General features: G+C 44.5%; 1 protein-coding gene across 1 annotated transcript in view; it reads left to right on the top strand.

Moving 5' to 3' along the window:
* CSMD2 (CUB and Sushi multiple domains 2) overlaps window positions 1-21,022 on the top strand; it is a 325,353-nt gene that overhangs the window by 132,395 nt on the left and 171,936 nt on the right. Inside the window, exon 6 of the mRNA XM_062593772.1 lies at window positions 14,703-14,815. Within this exon, the coding sequence (XP_062449756.1) occupies window positions 14,703-14,815 (113 nt within the window). The remainder of the gene's footprint in view (window positions 1-14,702; window positions 14,816-21,022) is intronic.

The following is a 21,022-nucleotide window of genomic DNA, read 5'->3' as shown; positions in this document are numbered from 1 at the left end:
GAATATCATAAATTAATAAGGTAAACATATTCACAGTTGGAAACAGTCCTTATCTGATTTTTTTTTCTCTTCCTCTTGAATTTGATCCAGTGTTTGACTTAACACTGGATTTCCTGTCTTTTATAGCTCTTACTCAGAGCTTTAATAATATTTGATCTCTCTCTTTTTTTTTCTCTTCAAGTTTTAATATACAGGACATGTATATTTCAGCTTTATGAATCCTCAGGGAGGCCTCATTTACTGCGAGTCTGGTGGAGTGACCTTGGAGAGCAATTTAATTCTTTTTCTTCCTCTGGCCCTGCAACCTTCTTGCAGGCATAAAATATTACAGTGGTTCATACTGGAGACAAAGCAGCAGCTTCACGCTTAATAGGAGGGTGCGGACGGGGCGTGCAGAGGACAGGGGTATTTCCTGGAAGGGGCCTTGCGGCGGGTGTGATTTTTGCCAGCACTGTAGTTACGCGTGCCTGCAGCTACGCTTGCACGTTGCTGCTGCTGTCGGCAGGGGCTCTTGCCGTGAGCGGGCTGCGCTTGCGTTGCGGTTGTGAGTGTAGCGTGTGCCATGTGCATCGCCTGATGATGATAAACCGCTTCCAAAGGATCTTCCCCTTAAATTCCAGTTGCTGTAGTTTTGCAGGGAGGTTGTGGCTGAGGAGTGCCCGGCTCCTGGCCTGTAAGGCACAGAGCTCTGTCTAACTGCGGAAGCATCCTCGCGATCCATCTTCCAGCCTCTTCTGATTTGGTGAAAGCAGCAAGTCCTCGCGAGTCCTGCTCACCTTATGGGCCAGGGGACGAAAATGGCCGAACAGACCGGACTTGGTGTTGTCTTCAGCAACAGCTTATGATACCACACTTGCCAAAGATCAGGTGTCATTTCTGCTGTTCTTAATTATTATGCCGATAAGCCCTTGATTTGAAGGTCCATTAAATGCTTTGTTCAAGGGGCTCGGGGGTGGACCAGCCAGCTCCGTGCGGTGCCCTGCGCGGCCCAGTGGCCCGTGCCAGCGCTCAGCAGCAGCTGCTGCAGGCTCAGCGGGGCAGCTGAGGTTGTTCACTCCTTTTCCAGCTCTGGTGGTTAGAAGTTGACTGCTGGGCGGAATATCTTTACCCTTTCCAGACTTAAGAGAGAAAATAATGCAAAATGTCATTTCTGGATGTTCTTGTCCTGCCGTAAGCTTGCTCTGTTTGCAGCAAAATGAGCAACATTTTACTCAGTCTTCTACAGTAAAGTTGCTCTTGTATATCTGTTAGATGAGACACCAGAACACTACCATCCTGTGGGGTACTTGCCATGCACTTTGTTGAACAGGGTAGGATTTAACTCTGAAATACTAAATGCTGTTAATGTACATGCTTTCACTGACCTCCTTGCATTAGCTAATTTCAAGAGTGTTGGTGTTTTGTTATTTTTTTCCTAAAATGTGGAGGAAAGTGGTATTATGTAATTTCTTATCTGAGTACAGGATATTGCAACTGTCAGACACCAAATTAAGTATTTCTAAAGCTTAAGTTTGGCTGCTGGTAGCACCGGTGATGCTCAGTGCTTTGTTGTAAGCTACAGATGTTCTTCTGGGAGATGATTAAGTCGGTGCCTTCTCACTTCCTGTATCAGTTAGAGCAAAGGCCTTTTTCTGACTCAATTTGTTGTTTCACTCAGCAAAGTGCCTGTAGGGAGAGGGCTTGCTGCCGGTCATGCAGGCAGTACAGGAGAGTGGTGGTAAACCACTGTCCCATGCCCTGAACATCAAAAAAAAGATGAATGAAGGGTTGAGCAAATAGGGAAGGGTTTGGTAGGAGGGATGCAGCAGTATGATAAAACAGTGCAGCATCTTTGCTGGGGTCTTCATCTAGCAAAGGATCTTCCACGAAGAAGAATTTCAGAACAACCATTTCCCTTCATATCTAGAATCATGTTTATTCAGGAATTGGAGAGTTAAAAAAAATCCAATTTCTAGCAAATTTCTTCATGCTTTATGAATGAATTTTTCAGATTGTTGTATTGTTTCCTAATGGCATATATATAATTTTCCAGCAGCTGTCGCATGTGGGGGAAATGCCAGTTCTGAATAAATATATAAGACTGGAAATAAATTCCCAGAAAGGCTGCTAGCAATGTCTGGAAGAGAAAATTGCCATGGAGATGAATGTAAAAGGTGATGAAGGCAGACGCAGTCACTATATAAACATGTATGGCTATGCCAAGGAGGCAGGGAAAGCACTTCCTCTTGGTAGTAGCTGAAGGTTGGAACAAGAAAGTCTTCTATTCCGTCGTGGTAATTTTTAAGCAGTGGAAGAGGCTGCTAAACGGCCAGATTGAGTCACTGTCAAATAGAGACATTCAATGGAAAAAAGGTGGTGCGGTGCTGGAAGGAGGCTCCAGATGCCGTCTGTCCTTCCCAGCCGCGGCGCGCAGATGCCGCGGGGCTGCCGGCTCGGGGGAAGGCTGCGTTTGGTCGCGGAGCCAGACTGCAAATCCTAACTGTTGTTGGCGGCAGAAGAGACTCCAGCGCGTTCCCAGCCAGCTCTGCAGAGTTACGATGTCCTAAGTGGTGATTTAAAAAAAAGAAAAAACAAAGACAAAAAAAATCCCAAAACCCCAAATATTTTTGTCTCTGGATTGTAGAACCCTTAAAATACAAATCTAAGGTCTGATCAAAGATTTGCTGAAGCTGATGACAAGACTACCATAGAAATTATTAGTCGTTCAAATTATATCTCAGGACTAGGTATCACTACAAAACACACCTTGGAGTTGGGCTGAGGCAAGAACCTGTAATTGGAGAAGGTGCAGTTCAGCGTCAGCACTGAGTGCTGCAGCCCGCTCAGCAGCACAGGAGGCGGTGGCACCCGGGAGCCGGCCGGGGCTCCGGAGAGCCCGGCAGTGCCCTTGCTGGGAGAGTTCAGACCATGTCTGAGGCAGGAATTCAGAGATCAAGTGGTTTCGGTAGGTTTGGCTCAGAGCCATTTTGCAGATCTTCTCCAGTTTTGGACTTCATGCTAAATTAACATCCAGCGTAAATAAACAGATGGTTACACTGAGTCCTTTTCAACAGAAAATCTAGGCTTATTGTCAGCCTACTGCAGTTGGAAGTTAGGAAGTAAAACAGTCCCGACCATGATAGTTCAAAATTGTTCTGTCTGCTGAAAAGATTGGAAATGCAAATTCCTGGAGGTTTTGGCAGTGGCAGGTTTGAGTTCCGGCTTTCCATGTGCTTTCAAGGATAGGGCAGCGCTGTGTCCTGCTCAAAGCCGAGGCTGTGGTGGGCAATGCTGTAAAAGCATTGAGAGCACCATACAAGCAATGCAAGCTCTAACTTTAGACCAGAAGGGTTGTTGCTGTCCTCCTAAGTTCGTGCACGCTTAAAAATAATGAAAATAAATAATTCTTCCAGCCTCTTCTGATTTGGTGAAAGCAGCAAATGGGACATGCTGTTCCCAAAGCCGTACGATGCCACCACCATCAATGAGTGCCCCATTCGCAGGAACAGGGAAGCAGTCGAGGGATGGAGCTGCTCAGACCCGCTGGCCCTGTGGGGCCATCTGTCACCTGATTAGTTCAGACTTTTGCCTGGAGGCAGGAGCCATTAGACCTGGCTTACACCTGCCTCTGGAGGCTCTGCCACCTCACCTTGTTGCACAGTCCATCACTTCTCTTCATCTTTAAGCGGGAGACAGAAGTACTGTGCCTGTAAAAGTGTATATCTGCATTTGGTGTTGTTTATTATTGGCATTAAGTTGCAGTCTTGCATCGAAACTCCAGTCACATTCACATCCTACTGTGCTAAATGCAGAGCCAGAAAGCAGTCCTTGCCTCAGAGAACTTGCAATTGCTGATTACTTTCCTTCTCCTGAGGCTGCCTTGCGTTTTGCTGTAATTTCTACAGCCACGGCTGCTGTAATTTTAGCATGTTTTTTGTGGAACTGGCAGCAATCTAAGCTTCTGTTTGCAGATCTTTGTTGTTTTTCCCCTAGTTTCTGTGACTCTTAGCTATATTGTAGAAGCTACCAAGAAAACCAAAACCAAACAACAAATGAGCAAACAAAAAACCTGTGCAGAACTTGGTCATGAAACGGCACATGGGCTCGTTTGGTGACAGCCTGTGACACCTGGCTCGCTAGGGTTTTACGGCTTCCCTGTGGCTAAAATCCTGAACGTGGTGTAAAGCTTGTAAGCAACCTTTGGGACCTCAGAGAGGTCACTGTGTTTCTGTATGTGACAGCCTCCTTTCCACCTCACTTCTAAAGATGCTTTTTCTTCCAAAGCTTGAAAGCTTGTGAGAGCAGGCCTGAATCGGTCCCTTCTTTCTTCTCAAATGCCTAACTAAGCATCAGAACCTACCTGCTGGTAAAACATACTATAAACAATGTCAGACTGTGAAGGCTGAGTCCACAGAAGAAAACGGAAGGACAGCCATGAGCTGCTCCGGACGTGGTGAGCTTCAATCCGGAATCCAGTCGTTACTTAAGCTTGGCATCTTCAGTCGTTAGTGTGACACTTGAAGGGTGGAAGGCTGCTTAACCTTTGGACCCAGCCGCCTGGTGAATAGCACGTGCTGCGGAAAGGCAGCACCGGCAGAATTTGTGCGTTCAGAAGCGAAGGTGACTTGAGCTGGTTTTGCACCTGTTTCCAAAGGAAGCAACTGCTGCAGGTGGTGCTCTTGCCTGGAAAATGCAGAGACGGAAAATTGATTTCTCTATTTTTTGGGCTCAGTGTTCAGAGTTTTGTAGGCTGACTGTTGTATAAAGGTACCCCATGGCTTTCTAGCCTAATCTGTTGATAAGGAGTCCAACATTAATGGAACTTAAGTGCTTTGTTAGACTGACAAAGACATGAGTATATCTGTGCATGCAGTGATGGAAATAGTTGTTACTTATCTGGTAATAAATGTAGTGTCTCTTGCTATCAACACATCTAACTGCCGTCACTGAGAAAAACAATCTCTGTAGCCTTGATAATAAGGGAGAAAGGTTTTTAGGAAATTGTAATAAAGCTGCAGCAGATTTTGTTGGGGGATTTGCAGTGCAGCATTAGTAAGCTTCAGTTGCACTAGCTGTTCTTCTGTTGTGTTAAATTAGTGTTTGTTTGCTCCTGAATAGAATAACTATAATGTTTGTTACCTTCCTTTTGGTCTGACTGGAACCAAATGTTATTTCTATAGTGAAAGTATTATGGTTTGTACTTTCACGTAGGAAGGCACGTCCGTTGCTGCAGTGTGGTCTCCTCTTGCAGCACTCACTGTCATGGTTGGTGGGCTGTGTTCTTTGCAGTCTCACTTTGCTTAGCTGTAAAGAAGCAGCTTCGCTCCATCGGTTGGCATCCGTGCTACTGAATCCGTCTGTAGTGAGGGCGGGTTGCAGTAAGAGCAGCTCTCTTCTTTTGTGTGTGTGTGGGGGGGGTGCGTACTGAGCCTTTTCTTTCTGATTTGCCAGAAGCTCACAAGATTCGCCCATCAGCGGTGCTGTTCTGGTCTCTGAAACATATCCTGTACTGGAGGAAGAGCCACTTCTTCCCTTCCTGAATAGCTGCAGGATCTACGTCAGCAAAGAGTGGGGATTTTTCACCTCCTGGTTTTGGGAGCTGCTGGGGCCTGCCTCCCCCAGTTGCTGGTGTGCAGAAGGACATGGTTTCCAGACTCTGTCCCTTGCTTCAGTCTGCAGCAGGGCAGAGAAATGCCCCCAGCAATGTGTCACTGTGCGTGTTTCTCCTGAAAGACTTTAGAATTATCTAGACTTTTTCAACTTTGAAATTTGAACTTGAAGAACTGAGTAACATTTGGCAGCTGAAGGTATAAGGTGGCTTGAGCTGTATTACAGTGAAGGCTAAGAGTAGCTTTCTGCTTCATGGCCACCTTGGCTGCTTTCCAATTACCTTTATTCACAGTCTCCAGCATTTTGTTCATTACTGCAGCAGGGCTTGTGTCAAGTTATATCTTCGTGTTGAAGGGAATTTTACTCCAAACATGCAATTCTGAATTCTATTAATACCTTGAAAACAAAGTATTTACCTGCAAACTGAGCTCTTTGCTTTTTTTTAGACTTAAAACAAATTTCCTGCCTGTATGTGTTAAGCATAAGCTTATTATGTGAAATGGGTGCATCTGTGCATAAACACTGGTGAATTTAATACATTCTTGGAGATCAGATTATCTGTTGAATTGCTCCATTGTGACAGTTTCAGATATGCAAGTGGACCAAAGAATTGTTTTGTTTTGTTTTGTTTTATTAAAGTGACCGTTATGGAGCATAGAGATCCACCAGAATTCAGGGCAATGAGAGTGAAATAATTTCAAAATGTTTGTAGGTAAGAAAAAACTGCAGATTATGTCAAAAATTAGATTATGTCAGATCCTCTATATGGCGTAAATGAGTTGGGCTTTGTTGTCTCTATTGGAGCTACACTGACTCATATCAGCCAAGGATTTGGTTTACATTCTTTAGAGATGAGCTAGGGAAAACTTGAAAAACGGAGAAGTAAGAACTTCAGTGTAAAGGCTCCCGCAAAAAGAGTATTGATTTGTTTTTAGCAAGCAAATTTATCTGGGAACAGCAGTAATTAAAGTTGATGTCAATGACTGAGAGTTTGCTGCTGCACGGAAACACTTCCGTCTTTCAACGGAATACAAAAAGAAGACAAGCTGAGTGATGAACTAATCTGATTTCATATCTGGCTTTTGGAAGGAGTAAGTGCAGGTATGCTCAATGGCTGGAGTCTGAGCGGTGTTGTTCTCTTGTTGGTCACAAGATCCAGGTCCGAGATGTTTGTTTTCAGTGTTTGCCGAAGAGTTTTTACGCGGAGCCGCCGTAGGCGGGAGTCCCGTGGATCTGCGAGCCGGCAGCGAAGGAGCGGCACGATGCGGGAAGCTGCTCTCTCGGTGCCTCTCCTGCGCATCACCCAGGCTTGTTTAACTGCTCTTCTGAAGTGCAGAGTTACGTTTGAAGACCCAGGCGTGCTCTTTCCATCCCCTGCAGCACGCGGTCAGGAGCAGTAACTCGATCCAGTTATTCAGTTCCCTTGCAAAAATCTGTTGTGAAAGGATTTCTCTTGTCACTGAAAAATAAGAGGTAGACGTGCTTAAGTATCCTTTAAGAGATGAGACATGCTTAAATAGCGTGTGCGTTCGGAATTAATGGCGCTTAATTCAGCTCTCATGATAATTTGAGTAGGGGTTTGGATGAAAAGTTAAAAATACAGGTGAAGTGAATAATAATACACAGAGATACGAAGAGCTTCTGCAGTACGTCCCCTGTACTGCAAGGAGGAATTAATCTCCAAATAGTTACAGTGCTACAGTGTAATAAAGACAGTATTTCTAGGCTATTTTGAGGAGGGAAGTGGAGCTGATACGGGGACTGGGGCGGTAGAGCTGCGGGACGCCTGGGCTCCGGTCCGCCTCCCTCCCGGGCCCCCAGCAGGGCATGGGGCAGCGACCGTGGTTAAACCCAGCGCCCACAGACCCCATTTCACTCTTGCTCTGCTCACGTGTTTCTTCTAAGCCTTGCTCTGAAAGACTCAGCGTTCAACTCGTTTTTCCTAGACAGTGCTGAAGTAACCTTGAAAAAATAACGTGCTTCTTGGAGACTCGGCTCATTTTGCTGTTAAAAACAACAAACCCTCAACAAACCCAGCTAATGATACTCCTTTGTTTTTTTATCTATATGGGCTAATTTGGGAAAGCATCGAAGCTGGTGGTTGACTGTATCCCGATTCTGGAGCGCAGCAGGGAGCGTGCACACCTTCAGGTGTGCTTAAATCCATTCTGTCTAAAGCAAAGCACTTGATGTAATGGGATTTCAAGTAGACTTGTTATCTTAGTCGTGACCTTCGCCTTTGCGTTCTCTTACGGTGTGTTTGTGTAGCGTCCGCCCGGTGAATGGCTTGGTGAGGTCAAATTCACGCTAATCAAATTTCAGGGGCGTTAAAACTGGGTCTCCTGTCTGCAAATATCTCCTTCCACTATCCTGGTGCTTCTGGAACGCTTCCTGACGTTTTATTGATTATTTTTTCTTTTCTTTCTCCCTCCCCCCCCCATGTTGTTCTCTCCGTGTGAAACCAAATTGAAGCAGGAATTGAGATTGTAAATAGATAATGGTGCATGAATGCAGATTCATCAGTGCCATCCGTGTACTAATTGTACCAAGGGAGGAATGGCTCAAGTGGTATAAATATTTAATGCCAGAATTCAATGTGAAATACAGGAATGGAAAAAAAAAAAGTAAAACTGTTCAGTTGAGAAAAACACGCTTCGCTGCTTTTGCTCAGAAGAGGAGTTTTGATACCATTAACCTTTCTGTATTACGTAGTGAAGGATGCTGAGGAGCTGTGTTTAACACGGAGGCTTCGATTTCACTTAAGAAAAAATACCTTAATGCTCTGGTTAAAAACAGTATTGGAAGGCATTCCAATAAAATCAGTAAAACTCAGAACCGCGTCCTGGAGAGATGCGTTTTTCGCAGGCCGGCGGGCTGAGCTCGGGGGCCGGGCCAGGGCCGCGCGTCCTCCCCGCCGAGCCGCCTCCGCGCGGGGAGCCGCATCCTGCTGGGCACCGAACTTGCAGGTACTTGACAGGCAAAGCAAGCCGTTAAGAGCACTTTGGGGGTTATAGAGGAGTGTTTGCTTCTTTTCAGAAGTTCAGCTTGTAAGACATTAAAAAGCAACCTGGGGGGGCAGAGGGGAAGTGTCACAGAGTCACGGTGCCCCTTTCCTCAGCGCCTCCGTCTGCTCCGAGACGGCAGAGGAGCCCGAGCACGCTTGGCAAGGCCACCTCTCTCGAGCTCATGTAGAACTTGAGGTTGCAGCATGAGCTCGTTTTCCCCACATTGGGCCTCTGCTAACATAGTCCTCCCCTGCCACGCTGGTACAAAAGCCCTAGTTAGGACTCACTTCCTTATCACAAATCTATTAAACAAGCTGTTCGCCAACCTTGTTCAACCACCAAATGACCCAACTGCTCCTAGAGTGGCTTTATTTTTCTTCTTCTTTTTTTTTTTTTTTAATACTTACTCAGAGAAGACAGAAGGTTAAAATGGTTGCCCACCCTCAAAGCCGCCCATGGGCGAAGGCTCCCGGCGGTGGGCAGGAGCTCTTTGCTCACGTTATTTGGGTACGTTCAGCTGCAGAGGTCGGCGTGGGGAGCCGGGAGCCGGCTGTCCTCATAAAGTTCCCCCAGTGTGTGCTGGAAACGGCGCTTTTTGACATCTCCATATCACAAAGGACTGCAGCATTAAAAAAAAAAAAAAGTATCGTCTGTTCCCTATCCTCAGTGATCGGAATGAGCTGAAATTGCAGGAAGAAATATTCAAGCTTGGACATAAAAACATTCTTACTTTATTAATCCTCCCTGCTGTCCATTTTTTTCTGAGGCTGTTAAATGTTTTTAAGCTATTACATGAGTTCTGGTACTCTCTGAAGTTCTGGACACTGGTTTGTGACGCTGATGTTGAAGCTGCTCACAGCTTGATCAGTTTAATTGAATACCACGTAAGGCCTGAACTGGTAGGCACCTTTTAGCAAGTCTTTTCTCATGCAAGCATTTGTGCAGTTCAGAATGATAACATTTGCTTTCCAGGGTGTCTCATGGGTTCATGAGCACAAGGCAAAGTGTCCAAAATTGTGTGTCCTCACAGGACTTAACTGAAGCAGCAGAAAAGCTACTCTCACAATTTTCACTCTCAAGACTGGGAGAGAGAAGAAGGAACCTGAACTGCCTCTGCCACCCTCTTGTTACCACCAGCAGCTTTGTATTTTCAGGCTCAAAAAGACAAAGTTGTGAGATTGAAATTTTAACAGGGAAGCTGAGTTCCTCTCTTTCTGCAAGTAACTTGTGGATTGCAAAGGTACTGAATATAGAATGTGTCCTGAATTTCCATCAGTGGGCAATGATTGTTGATTTTATTTAAGAAACAATTCTCGCATTGCTAGTTAGTCATTCCAAAGCCTTAGACTTCCAGTTAACATGTTGCCATATCCAGAAAGCTGAATATTTAATCAAGTGATTCATCTCTGCTGCTGATGGCAGCAAGGAAAGAAAGGAGGAGTGGGGACATAGGGAGGGGTGAAGAGTTTTCTAAGTTACTAATGGACTCCTTATTAGAAAAACAAAAGCAGAAATCTGGAAAAGATAGAGTGGCAAAGGTCCAAAATACAGGGGCTTTTATTTACATGACTCACTAGACTATTAGAAATTCAGTCATATATTGGACTAATGGTAGGTGTTGAAAGCTCCGTGCACATAATGTAGAATAAATGTGTACTGGGGACCTTGGGAAGACGTGTCTGCTGCTTTTAATTAGCTCTGGGCATTTCTGAGTCTCTGCAATGTAGTTCTTCCTTTTTATTGAAAGACAACAAGGCAGCTTTAGGCTTATAAAGGAAAACAACGTGACCTTGAGCAGTCGGAGGTAGAAATGCCGACGGCCCCTCGGTGTCACGATGGGCAGCCGCTCCGGAGCCTGTTGCGGCCTTGGCCACGCGCCCGTCCGCGGCGCGGTGCGGACGGGTGCCGTGGCCGGGGACTGCCCCGCCGCCTGCGGAGCGGGTGGTGGCAGCTCTTGCGGGAGACTCGGGCCGTTCCTCGGGTGTTGGCGATGGCACTTCGCCTTCTCCGGCCGAGCATCCTTCCCGTTTCACGGGGCTTACTGTGGCCGTGCAGCTGCTTCAACTCAACAGTGTTTATCTGTAATTAAATATTCCATTATCAATTAACTATTAATGCTTCCTAGTGATTATTTTAAAGCTGTGGGAGCCTTATGGCTAAAAGTTGGTTGTTGGCTGCTTGTGAGCATGATATTTCTTATTTAATGCGTAGCTGTAGCCATATTATTTCTTATCCATCAGAACATCTGCTGGTAGAGCTCCTCAAGGCAGGCATTGGGATACGGTAGGTGCCTGAGGCCCCAGCTGTCACCCTGCTGCTGGTCGGCTGCGGTGGTGGCTGTTGAGGGCAGGCAGCCGAGAGGTCTGCAGCGTTTGCAAAGCCAGGCGCCTGTCGGCCGCATCCCTCGGGCAGGAGAGGCTGCAGCCTCGGCCGTGAAGCCCACGCTCCCACCAGGGGCACCGGGGTCCTCTCCTCCTCGCGTCCTGTGTCTGAGTGGAGCGGGACAAATGTGGACGGGGAGCTGAGATTTGCAGTATAAAGCAGCGAAAAACGCCAACGAAAGCCTTGGCATGAGGCCCTGCAGAGGAGCAGAGGGGAGCTTGGATTCGAATTCTCAACAGCTGGGAAACGTCATGTTTCTTTGCTAGGCACAGGTGATGGTTCAACCCTATGCACCACGACCCTGCCGGAGAGACTGTCCTCAGGCCTGAGCTCGCCCTGAAGAAGGTTTTTTCACTTAGTTGCTTGGTGCCCTGTAAGATCACGACTGCCTTGCGATCACGAGGTGCTCGCGGGTTAGTGTCCTCGTGCATCCTATAGAGATTTCCCTCCCTGCATTGTGCATGGGGGCTCCAGGCTCAGTGCAGATACAGAACCTGATGTTAAATCTCTGCAAGTAATTAAACTAATTAAAAGGCAAGGCCTTTATTTTCGTGAACCAGATTCCATTCCACAACCACATAAATACTCTTATGTGGTGTCTGAAAAAGCAATTTAGTGGCACGACTTGAAATGCTCCTCAGCTATTGAGAAGTTAATGTGTTCAAAACCCCTCCCGAAATGTGGGTTATTACCAGCCTCATCCGGAAGGGCTCGATGGTGGTTTGTCACCGTTTGTTCCCGTTTTTTGTGTTCGTGGTTTGTTTTTTCCCAAACTGTTGGTGTTGTCTTTCCACACGGTGCACAGCGCCTTTCCGGGCACGTGTCCTGGTGATTCCGCTGGGATGCTGATGCTCAGCAAAGACGGCCCTGCCGGGACGCGCTTCCTCCTTGCCATCCTTATCAGCTTATCAGCTGTTGCTTCAGTGCAAAATCTGAATTGCATCACGATGACCAGCGCAACCTGTCATCTGAAACAGCTACAAATACCGTGACCTGCAGTCTGACGTTAGCAATAAGCCGCTTAACTTCAGAAATAAAAGGGATGGGAAGATAAAAGGAAGGAGAAGGGAGCCTGTTAGACTATAGCCCTGGAGAACAGGTTTTTTTCCCTCTACTGAGAGTTTAAGTACTGGTATATACGGAAATGAGAACCTCATAGAGATTTCTTGGCTGATTCAGCCCTTTCCGAAAGCCATCGATATCTCCAGCGAGTAACACGTGGCGCTGATGAATTTCCACGCAGGAAACACAGGAGCCATTTTCTTTCACCCTAAATCTTCTGTAACTCTTTTTAGCAGGGCAAAGTGGGTGCAAAACGCTGTGACTGATTATTTTTCTGTATTCTTGCTTTTGCCTTCAGTAATCATTCATACTATTGCAAAGGTAGCAACAGTAGCAAGAAGTGCAATCCATTAATTTTTCTAATTGAATTCCAAGATGTTGATTCATTCCACTGGTAGAATTTTAGCCTTCAACTTCATGTACCCAAGATTCTTGCAAGTTAATAGAGGACAACTTGTCTGCCTGAAAGTAAGAGTACGTGCAAATAGATTACTAGCGTGGGGGCTACTGAATCTGCTTGTCCAAGGCGTATATGTATTAAAAAAAAAGTAGGAGAGCGGGGACAAGGGGGTGAAATCCTGCCTCATTCAGGCAGGTTACTTTTGTTGTTCTCTAGTTCTTATATTAGGTAATTGAATTACTCAGCTCTGCACAGTTATGAAAACAAAATTTGGCTCTGCATACCTAAAGATTATTTATGAGAAGTTTGACTGTTGATTCAGAATGAATAATAAAATAACCTTTGGGGGTAATACTATTAAGTTTAAACATGTTGTCATAACAACCAGCCATAGTAACTTTCTCAGAATTGGTTTTAGACATCGTGTGTTTGGTCTCAGCCCAAAATACGATTGTTTGAACTTAGTTATTTGGAGACATTTCAAATTAAATTGGTTCAGCTACCTTTGAGTTATTCAAGGATGGAATAATGCCATATAGAATTCATTTTGATAACACGTTGTATTTCAAAAGACTCTACAAGAAAGAAATGAAAATAATCAACAGATAAATGATCAGGAGCAATCTTAATTCTGTAGTATAATGAATATGTTTTCAGTCACACTTCATAATTATGCAGAATTCAGCCAAATGCTAGAAGTTAATGCATGGTTTAAAGTCTGTACTGTAGGTGGCAGAGATGTATTAGTTATGCAGTATGATTATCTTGGCTACTTCATTAACAAGTAGAACAGGAATAAATTGAAGTTCATATACCATTAATAAATATGCTGCCAAGTATCATCCTGGATCCTACTGTAAAACCTATCTTTGGAGGTGTTAAATCAGTGAAGGACTTTTAAAGTACTTTCTTGGGTATCTGTTCTGTTGTTGAAAATGTGTAGTTATAAAATTTGAAATATCCCTGTGAATAGATTTATAGAATCCTTTTGCCTTCATCCGAAAAAGAACAGATATTGGAATACCATTCATTTTTAAATAAGTGATGAGCTATAATTAAAAAATGAAAATGGGCTTTGTTAGCAGTAATAGGGTTGACTGGTAGTTTTTGTCATAGTGGTGTCACTTGCCCTACTGTGGTTAATGTTACCATTACATACCTCAGTTCAAGAGTGCTGTGACTTAAGTAATCTTGTTCCAGACTAAGATTTGGTGTGTGACAACCCAGCCAAGGATTATGGGCTTTTTCTTTCCTAGAGCTGAATAAAGCACACAGCATAATGATCAGGGACTGGGAGAGGGGCAGAAGAAAGAGAAGAGTTGCCAGAAGGACTACTAATGGGCTGTGGAGCTTTCCACCTCAGATTTGATGGTTGTGATCTTCTCCAGATTGGATTAGATCATAAATCTTTGCTTCTTGCTAGCTACTTCCAGTAAAGGAAAACCGTGTACAACCTTTTCCCTCCCTCAGATAAATTAAACATTTTTGTTAGCAGGTTTAGCCAAATATGAAGGCAGGGACAGAATGAGCCTCAGAGCCAAGCTCATCTTGCATACCTTAGGTGTGGTGTGTCCACTGCAAAGTATTTGTCATCTCCGTGTCATATCAGTAAGATAGAAAAGGTGACACAAAGCAGAAAGTTTAGCACTATTTTGTACTTTCTGCTTGTACTCTGTGGTGCAGGAGAGGGTTTGAGCCTCTTTACTATCCTTTCTGTCTTGCTTTATTTGTCTACTATCGCAGATGTTTTCAAGGCTCAACTCTGCCCTCGTATTCTGTGCCTTGAAAGAAAGGACAGAATGGAAAACCCTGTAGTTCTGAGAGTGTAACCCTCTGGAGAGAAGACAAGCCAAGGAACACAAGCAATCCTGAGTTGTTGGTGGCTTCTCCATTTAGTGTACATGGCAGAATATTTTGTTTAGAAGAAGCTGAAAGAGAAATAAAAAGAGCAGGCGACCCAAGGGAGGTTCTGTATCCCGGTGTGGGGCGGGAGGTCCTGTGTGCCCAAGGGAAGGGCTCTCCCTCTCCGGGGATGTTCCCTTGGCGGCTGCAGGGGCTCAACACGCCCAGCCCGAGCATCCGGGAACTAGCACAAAATAGGGTGTTTGAATCAGTTTTTCCTTTGTATGGGTGCTTTTTGGGGGCAGATAGTACTCGTTCAGCATCTCTTATGTTCATATAGAAGAAAGATTGGCTGGAAGGGCAGGCTTTTGAATATAATTCACATGTCAAAATAACGTTTGTTGTTGGTTGGTTTCTTGCAGGTTTACTGGAATGAATCTGCCCGCCCCGGTTATCAGCAGTAAAAATTGGCTGCGGCTTCACTTCACATCAGATGGCAACCATAGGCAGAAGGGGTTCAGTGCCCAATATCAAGGTAAATGGTTATTGTCCAGTCTGCCTATTCACAGTGCATATTTAGCTATTTTTTTTCCTTCCAGGAATCTATAATTAACTTCCTGCATGACTTTTCTGTTATCTGTTAACCTTATTTTCCAGTAGGGCATCCAGGGTTTTTCATATCTTATGCTGTTGGCCATGTGTTGTGTGAACACTTGTGTGCTACTGGAAGGTTCGTTTGCACTGAATGCTTCGTTAGCAGAAATAGACCTTGTTTTGCCCTGCAGCTCCAGTGGAGATATCTGGGATATGGCGGTGCAAAGAGGGTACTGAGAGGAAAAGGCAGCGTAGCATTCTGCACAGTGACATCGCTAAAGTGAGAGCTATTTTAGCCTGTTTTGAATGAGGTATAGACTGTCCTGTATTTATTAGTCGTCTATAGAGGGATAAATTTCAGTAGTGGGATCTTAGGATGCTGTTGAGAGAGAGAGAGGAAACGCTGATAAGGGATGCAAGTCAAGCAGAGACAAGATCCTGTTACAAGGTTTGTAGGCAATCGGAGGAAACTGCGATTAAGCGATTTGCTAGTCTTGTAAACTACAGATCAAACCACTGCCTCTCTGGAAATGATGGTTCAAAAAAGTCAATTATCCCTGCCTACAGCAGCCATAAGGATGTTAAAGCAAATACAGCATCATCTCCGAGCCACAGTCTTCCCAGTGGTGGGGGCTGTATGATTACCTGGTATAAGATTAACAAATTGGCGACACAGCTGCAGCGTAACAGCATTACCTGCAGCAGCACAAAGAAGAGGTAGGATCATAGTTAAGAACATGCTGTTCTTGCATTTTCTTGCAGGGCGTTGTTTAGTTTTAACTGGTTTTGTGCAGGAATACGCAATACAATTCAGTGGGATAAGGAATGGAGAAAGAGGTGGATCTTGCATTCTTTTAACCACTTGCAATGCAGAGAGAGGTGGTCGGCAGAGGCCTGGGGAGCTGTGCTGAGACCCCAGCCCTGGGGCTTTCCCCGTGCTCTCTGCTGTGGCTGAGGAGGAAGCTGAAAAGCTTCTCCAGTGTCCTGGGCATGGTGGGCACAGGAAGGATTCATCACCACATCATCACCATTCGGGACCAGATGGGCTTCAGAACGGGTGGGTTTGGGGTGAATTATTTAGAACTGGCAACATCTTTCTCCTGGAGGGCTTGGAAGTGCTTTGTGTGCAGTCGTTTCGGTGCCGGCTGGCTCCAGCGGCAGGGTCGGAGCAGGGGAGTGAGGCAGGGAAGCAGAAGGAATGGCTGTCCAGTGGAAAGCAGAGGAGTTTCCTTTGATAAAGCTATAAACAAAACTCCCTGTTTGTTTAGCCCTGGCACTGTTATCGTGGCCTCAACAAGGGCTTTGCTTTGAGTCACCATCATTATTTTCCTTTCCTTCCTCTATAATCAGAGTTTTAAATTATTTTTTTAAAATCTTTGTTTTTTCTTTATAACACAAACGAATGTGTGCAACTGATGGCTCTTGATATGACATTTTCCTTTGCAGTCATGATTGCTGCTTTCTATTAAAACATCTGTCTGAATCATCCTTTTTTCTTAAATAGAAAAGCGAAGATTAATATTATAATTTCCTCTGATCAGATAAATGTCAGGGGGTTCTAATCTAGCATACGCCTTAGAAACTGGTTTGTTAGATATAATGAGCTGTGCTTTTGTGTATTCCGTGTTTAAAAGATGAACTTAAAAATGTGCTCTTGAAATGGCATTGAGGCAGGACCTCCACCCAGCCGGAGGAGGGGATCTGCCCCCTGTTCTTCAGGCACTGCTGTTCTGTGGGGCCGTTTTCCATCTCTCTTGCATGGGTGATAGGAAATCTTTTCCTTAGAGTGCACAGCCCTGCCGCTCCCCCCACGCACCTGCCTTCCTGCTACCCTGCGTTTTCCGCTTCTGCAGTATTTCAGCTCAGGATCAAGAGTCAGACCTAAAAACACCACAACTACCTTAAAAATGCCAAACAAACAACAAAAAGTTTTCTCCAAGCTCTTAAAAAACAGTTGGAAGGTCTTTTTGCTCAGGCTAGTCTGTAGATTAGAATAGGCAAAATTTTGCCTTCTCTGGACTAAAGCGATTTTTGTATATACATGTGCTTCCAGAAAAAGCACAGATTACTTTGCGACTCCCGTTCAAACCATCCAAATAGGCAATTTTGTTCATAGCCTGTCTTGTTGTCAGATTCTTATTATCTCTTAGAGGAGCTTTCAGTGCTTAAAAAAAAGAAAAAAAAATACTAAAACAAAAAACCACAGCACCAGAGATACAGGCAGGATTGTTGCAATCAATGAAGTCTGTGTTCATAGAACATTAAAGATAGCAGGGCAACTTCAGAAAGCTCAATGTAAACCTTTTTAGAGGAACAAAGACTTGTTTGAATATAAATATTTTAATAGAGATAAATAAATAAATAGATACAAAATAGGACATGTAAAACTATATGAAGTAGAGCAAATAAAATGTGTTTTTAGCACTAGGGACGTAAAGTGACCTTGGGATTGTCTAAGAGGAGGAAGAGCAGATTAGAACGAATCTGATTTCTTGTCTGTTTTCCAGTGATATGTTTGTAATTTATTAACATCCTGTATCCTCTGAGACAGTATCTGTCTTTGCTGGTAATCTATAAGAAACTCATTCCCCTTCCAACTTATTTTACGTTGATGCTTAGTTTTAGCAGAACACTTTCTTTGTATGCTCCATTTGAACTCTTTCTAATCCATGCCCTAGTTTGGAAATCTCTTTATGAATGTGGAAGCAAGGTTAGATACAATCAGCCTGTATACAAGTTCTCTTTATGTTGAATATAGCAAATTAATTCCCTTCTACAGAGTTTGGAAATGTTTTTCCCTTTCCTAGTCTTTTTATATAAGGTGAATCTTGCTGTCTTGCAAATACTGTGTTCCCACACTCTGTGAAACCAAAAAAAAAGGGACTATAGAGACATCAGTGAGCTGTTTTCTTTCTTCCCCCCCCACCTTTTCTTTCTCCTACCTCCCACGCCTTCCTTCTTCATTTCCCCAAAAGGTGCAATGTAAGTGTAGGTGATAAATTAAGCTAGAAATGGTGTGCACAGGACAGGCAACAGGATGCCTGGGCTCTAACCCCAGCACTATCGGTCATCATCTTAGAGTACGCTAATACTTCACTCTAAATACTCCAAATAAGGTAATGAAAAAGCTGTTGAATTTAAAATGATGCTAAACAGGTCTAAATGATGATCTATCTGTTGTAGTCCATCTCTCTAGCATATATTTTATTACATAAATAGGATCCCAAATTGCTCTTCAGCTGATTGTTACCAACATGTAATAGCATCTTTTATTGATCTCCTCTCCCCTTCCCTTCCCTTTTTGTCCTCCACTCTAAGGTAGAAAGGTGAATGTGGGCAAGTTTCAGCCCAGTTAAGCCATAGCACAGTGCTGAGTACCAGCAGACATATCTGTAGTAATGGTCTGTTAAACTATTTTGTGCATATTGCACCACATGAGTGGCATTTAAGGATAGATGTATCTATAAATATAGATGTTTAATCTTTGGCAGATCTACCAGTCTTCATCTTGGATCACATCTTTGGGCTGTAAAGGGGATATAGCATATGCTGTGCAACCTGTTGAGTCTCCTGGGCAATCCTGAGCAAAAGGCAAAGACAGGAAAATTTTAGCATTTGTTGCAGGCACTGACTGCTAAGCAACCATTTTTTAGGAATGGAAGGCATAAATGAGATAAAAGCCTTGTTTTACTAGGTGCTGCACAAACATACAGTGTTTTCTCTACCCCCAATTACCTTTCAGTGTAAATAAATAGTTGTTCTTTGTTCTGATCCTTTTTACCCCTTATTCTTGCAGCAGAAAGAGGATCCTGTGGCTTGTTCAGAAAGCGGCTTGTGGCTTGCACAGAAAGTCAGCGGAGCTAAGCACCAAAGCCAAGTCATAGCTGCCCAATACAGTAACTGCACAGAGTCCCCCCTTCCCTGGGGTGGGTCTGCAGGGCTCCTCCAGCCTGGCCTGGGGAGAAGCCGGCACAGCTGCTGCCTGCACATCCTGCTTTGCTGCATCGCAGCCGGGGCTTTGTGCAAGGTTTCGCCCTCGCTGGCCTCCGGGCAGATCGCAGCCTGACCTGGTACAGGATGCTGGGGAGGGTTGGACTGGACCTGAAAGAAACGGATGGGGAGGAGAAAAAAATGAGTTAAAAGCACAGGAGAATGGCCAACCCTGTAATTCAAGCAGCTTCGCGTGACTCAAAACAGTTGCATTTTGAGGGAAGGTATTTCTCTTCTTGAAGTCCACTAAGCATCCCCGTAAGCAACCCACAGTAATATCACGAACACAAGATTAGGACACCCAAGCCAGAAGAAAGGGAAAGGAAATCTAATTCAGGCATCCAATCTTTAGCAGCAATCCCACAGCAAGGGGGACAGAGGCTCGTGGAATAGATTTATGCTGAAATGCTTTTTTTAGAATTAAAAATAAGTCTCCTTAAATTCTTATTTAAAGCAACGTGAAATGGTTTAAGAGAAATGCTCCAAATTGCCTGCTTGCTAGAAAAGCTTCGTAATGTCATCTTTCAATTCTGACAAGAAACTGAGTATTCCACCAGATCTGTGAGATTATCTACGAGCAGCAAAACCCTCCAGAAAACAGAGTAAATTTTGTTCACCCGTTTATCCTGACGTGATCCTTTGTAGTACTGTTCCACATTCAAATTTGCGAACAAAGTAGATTTCCATATACTGGATTTTTGAGGTGTAGAGTAGGAGACTTGTTCTTAATTTTTTGTTTAAAAAAGAAGCAACATTGTATCCTGACTCGTTCTAATCTGAATTGCATCATGCGTAAAGCTTCGCTCTCGTCATTGCGGCTCCATGTAACAAACAAGCTGAAGGATTACGCAGAGAGGATATAGTGATTTCAGTAATTGCTCAGAGAGGCAGAATGCAATTAGAGTAATGGAAGGTACAGACTCCCTGCGTAATGTGGTTCGGTGTCCTTGCGTTAGGTTTGCATCTTAGTAATGAAGGTCCAGTTTCTGCTGCGGATTTTCAAGACCACTGGGTGCTTTGGACCTAAGTTTTCAGGAAGAGTCCCAAATTCAGAGCGGCCTCCTCCTGTGGGCTGGATTGTGGAAGGCAGGTAGGAATAAAAATGCCCTTTAAAAAAGCCTAATCAGGAGCGAGGCCCCGGGGTGCTGAGGTTGGGAGGCCTCTGGCACCGATCGCCCTTGGCCATAGCTCGGGGCGTTCAGCCGCTCCTGGCGACGGGCCCCGAGCGGGCGGCTTTGCACGCTCCGCCGCGACGGCCCCGGGAGCCTTTCCGCTGCCCGGCCTAGCGCTTGGATGTTGCAGCATCCTGGCGGTGACGCGCTGCGGCGCGGGGGAATACGTTGCCATTTCGGGCAGAGAGCTGCTGCTTTTCTCGTGGTACGTTTGCAGGTGCATTACATTTCCAGAGAAATAGATGTGTCTTAGATTTGCCTCAGATCAACACACTGTTAATTATTTTTCCTCTCTTTAAGAAAGCACAACAGATTAAAGATACGATTGCTGCTAAGAAAGCCATGAACAACACAAGTTCTTATTCATGAATATTTTTAAACTAACATGGACCTCAGTTTGAAGTTATAACTGCGTTATTTAAAGAGAAGGCAAAAAGCTATAGCCACATGACAAACAAAAAGCTGCAACCCAGCATGTAGCACAGAAAAACGCTACCTTGGGTAAGCTTCAAGGTGTGATGCTTGACATCTCCCTGTCTGATGCTCCTGCAAACAGATGTTATTAACAGACTTTTTCAACCAAGAAAGGATGATTAAAAAAACTTGTTAGTTTTATTGGTAATTTTTCTTGACAACATTGTCTCAGAAATGTGCTAATTTAGAGATGAAAGTTTGACAAGATAAAGAACGAGAAAAGAACATTTTGAAGTGGAAGATGGGCTGCTTTCCTCCGTAGATAAGAACCGACTCATCAGAGAAGGGATCCTATAAAGTGATTTTGAACATCACTCTTTCAGATTTGAAGTTATTCTTTAACCACATTAACTTCAAATATGCAGTAAAAAGTCTGCTGTGTGTTAGTCAAAAATACCTGGCTTTATGCTGCAGGAGGGAGTTGGGAGCCTCTACTGGTGTGGTTCCGGCTGTGCAGGGTTTGTGCAAAACCCTCTTGTGTGGAGAGAGTCACAGTAGCTGCCAAATCAAGA

This window comes from Rhea pennata, chromosome 23, assembly GCF_028389875.1.
Source record: "Rhea pennata isolate bPtePen1 chromosome 23, bPtePen1.pri, whole genome shotgun sequence".
NCBI lineage: Eukaryota > Metazoa > Chordata > Aves > Rheiformes > Rheidae > Rhea > Rhea pennata.
This window is presented reverse-complemented; position numbering and strand designations above follow the sequence as displayed.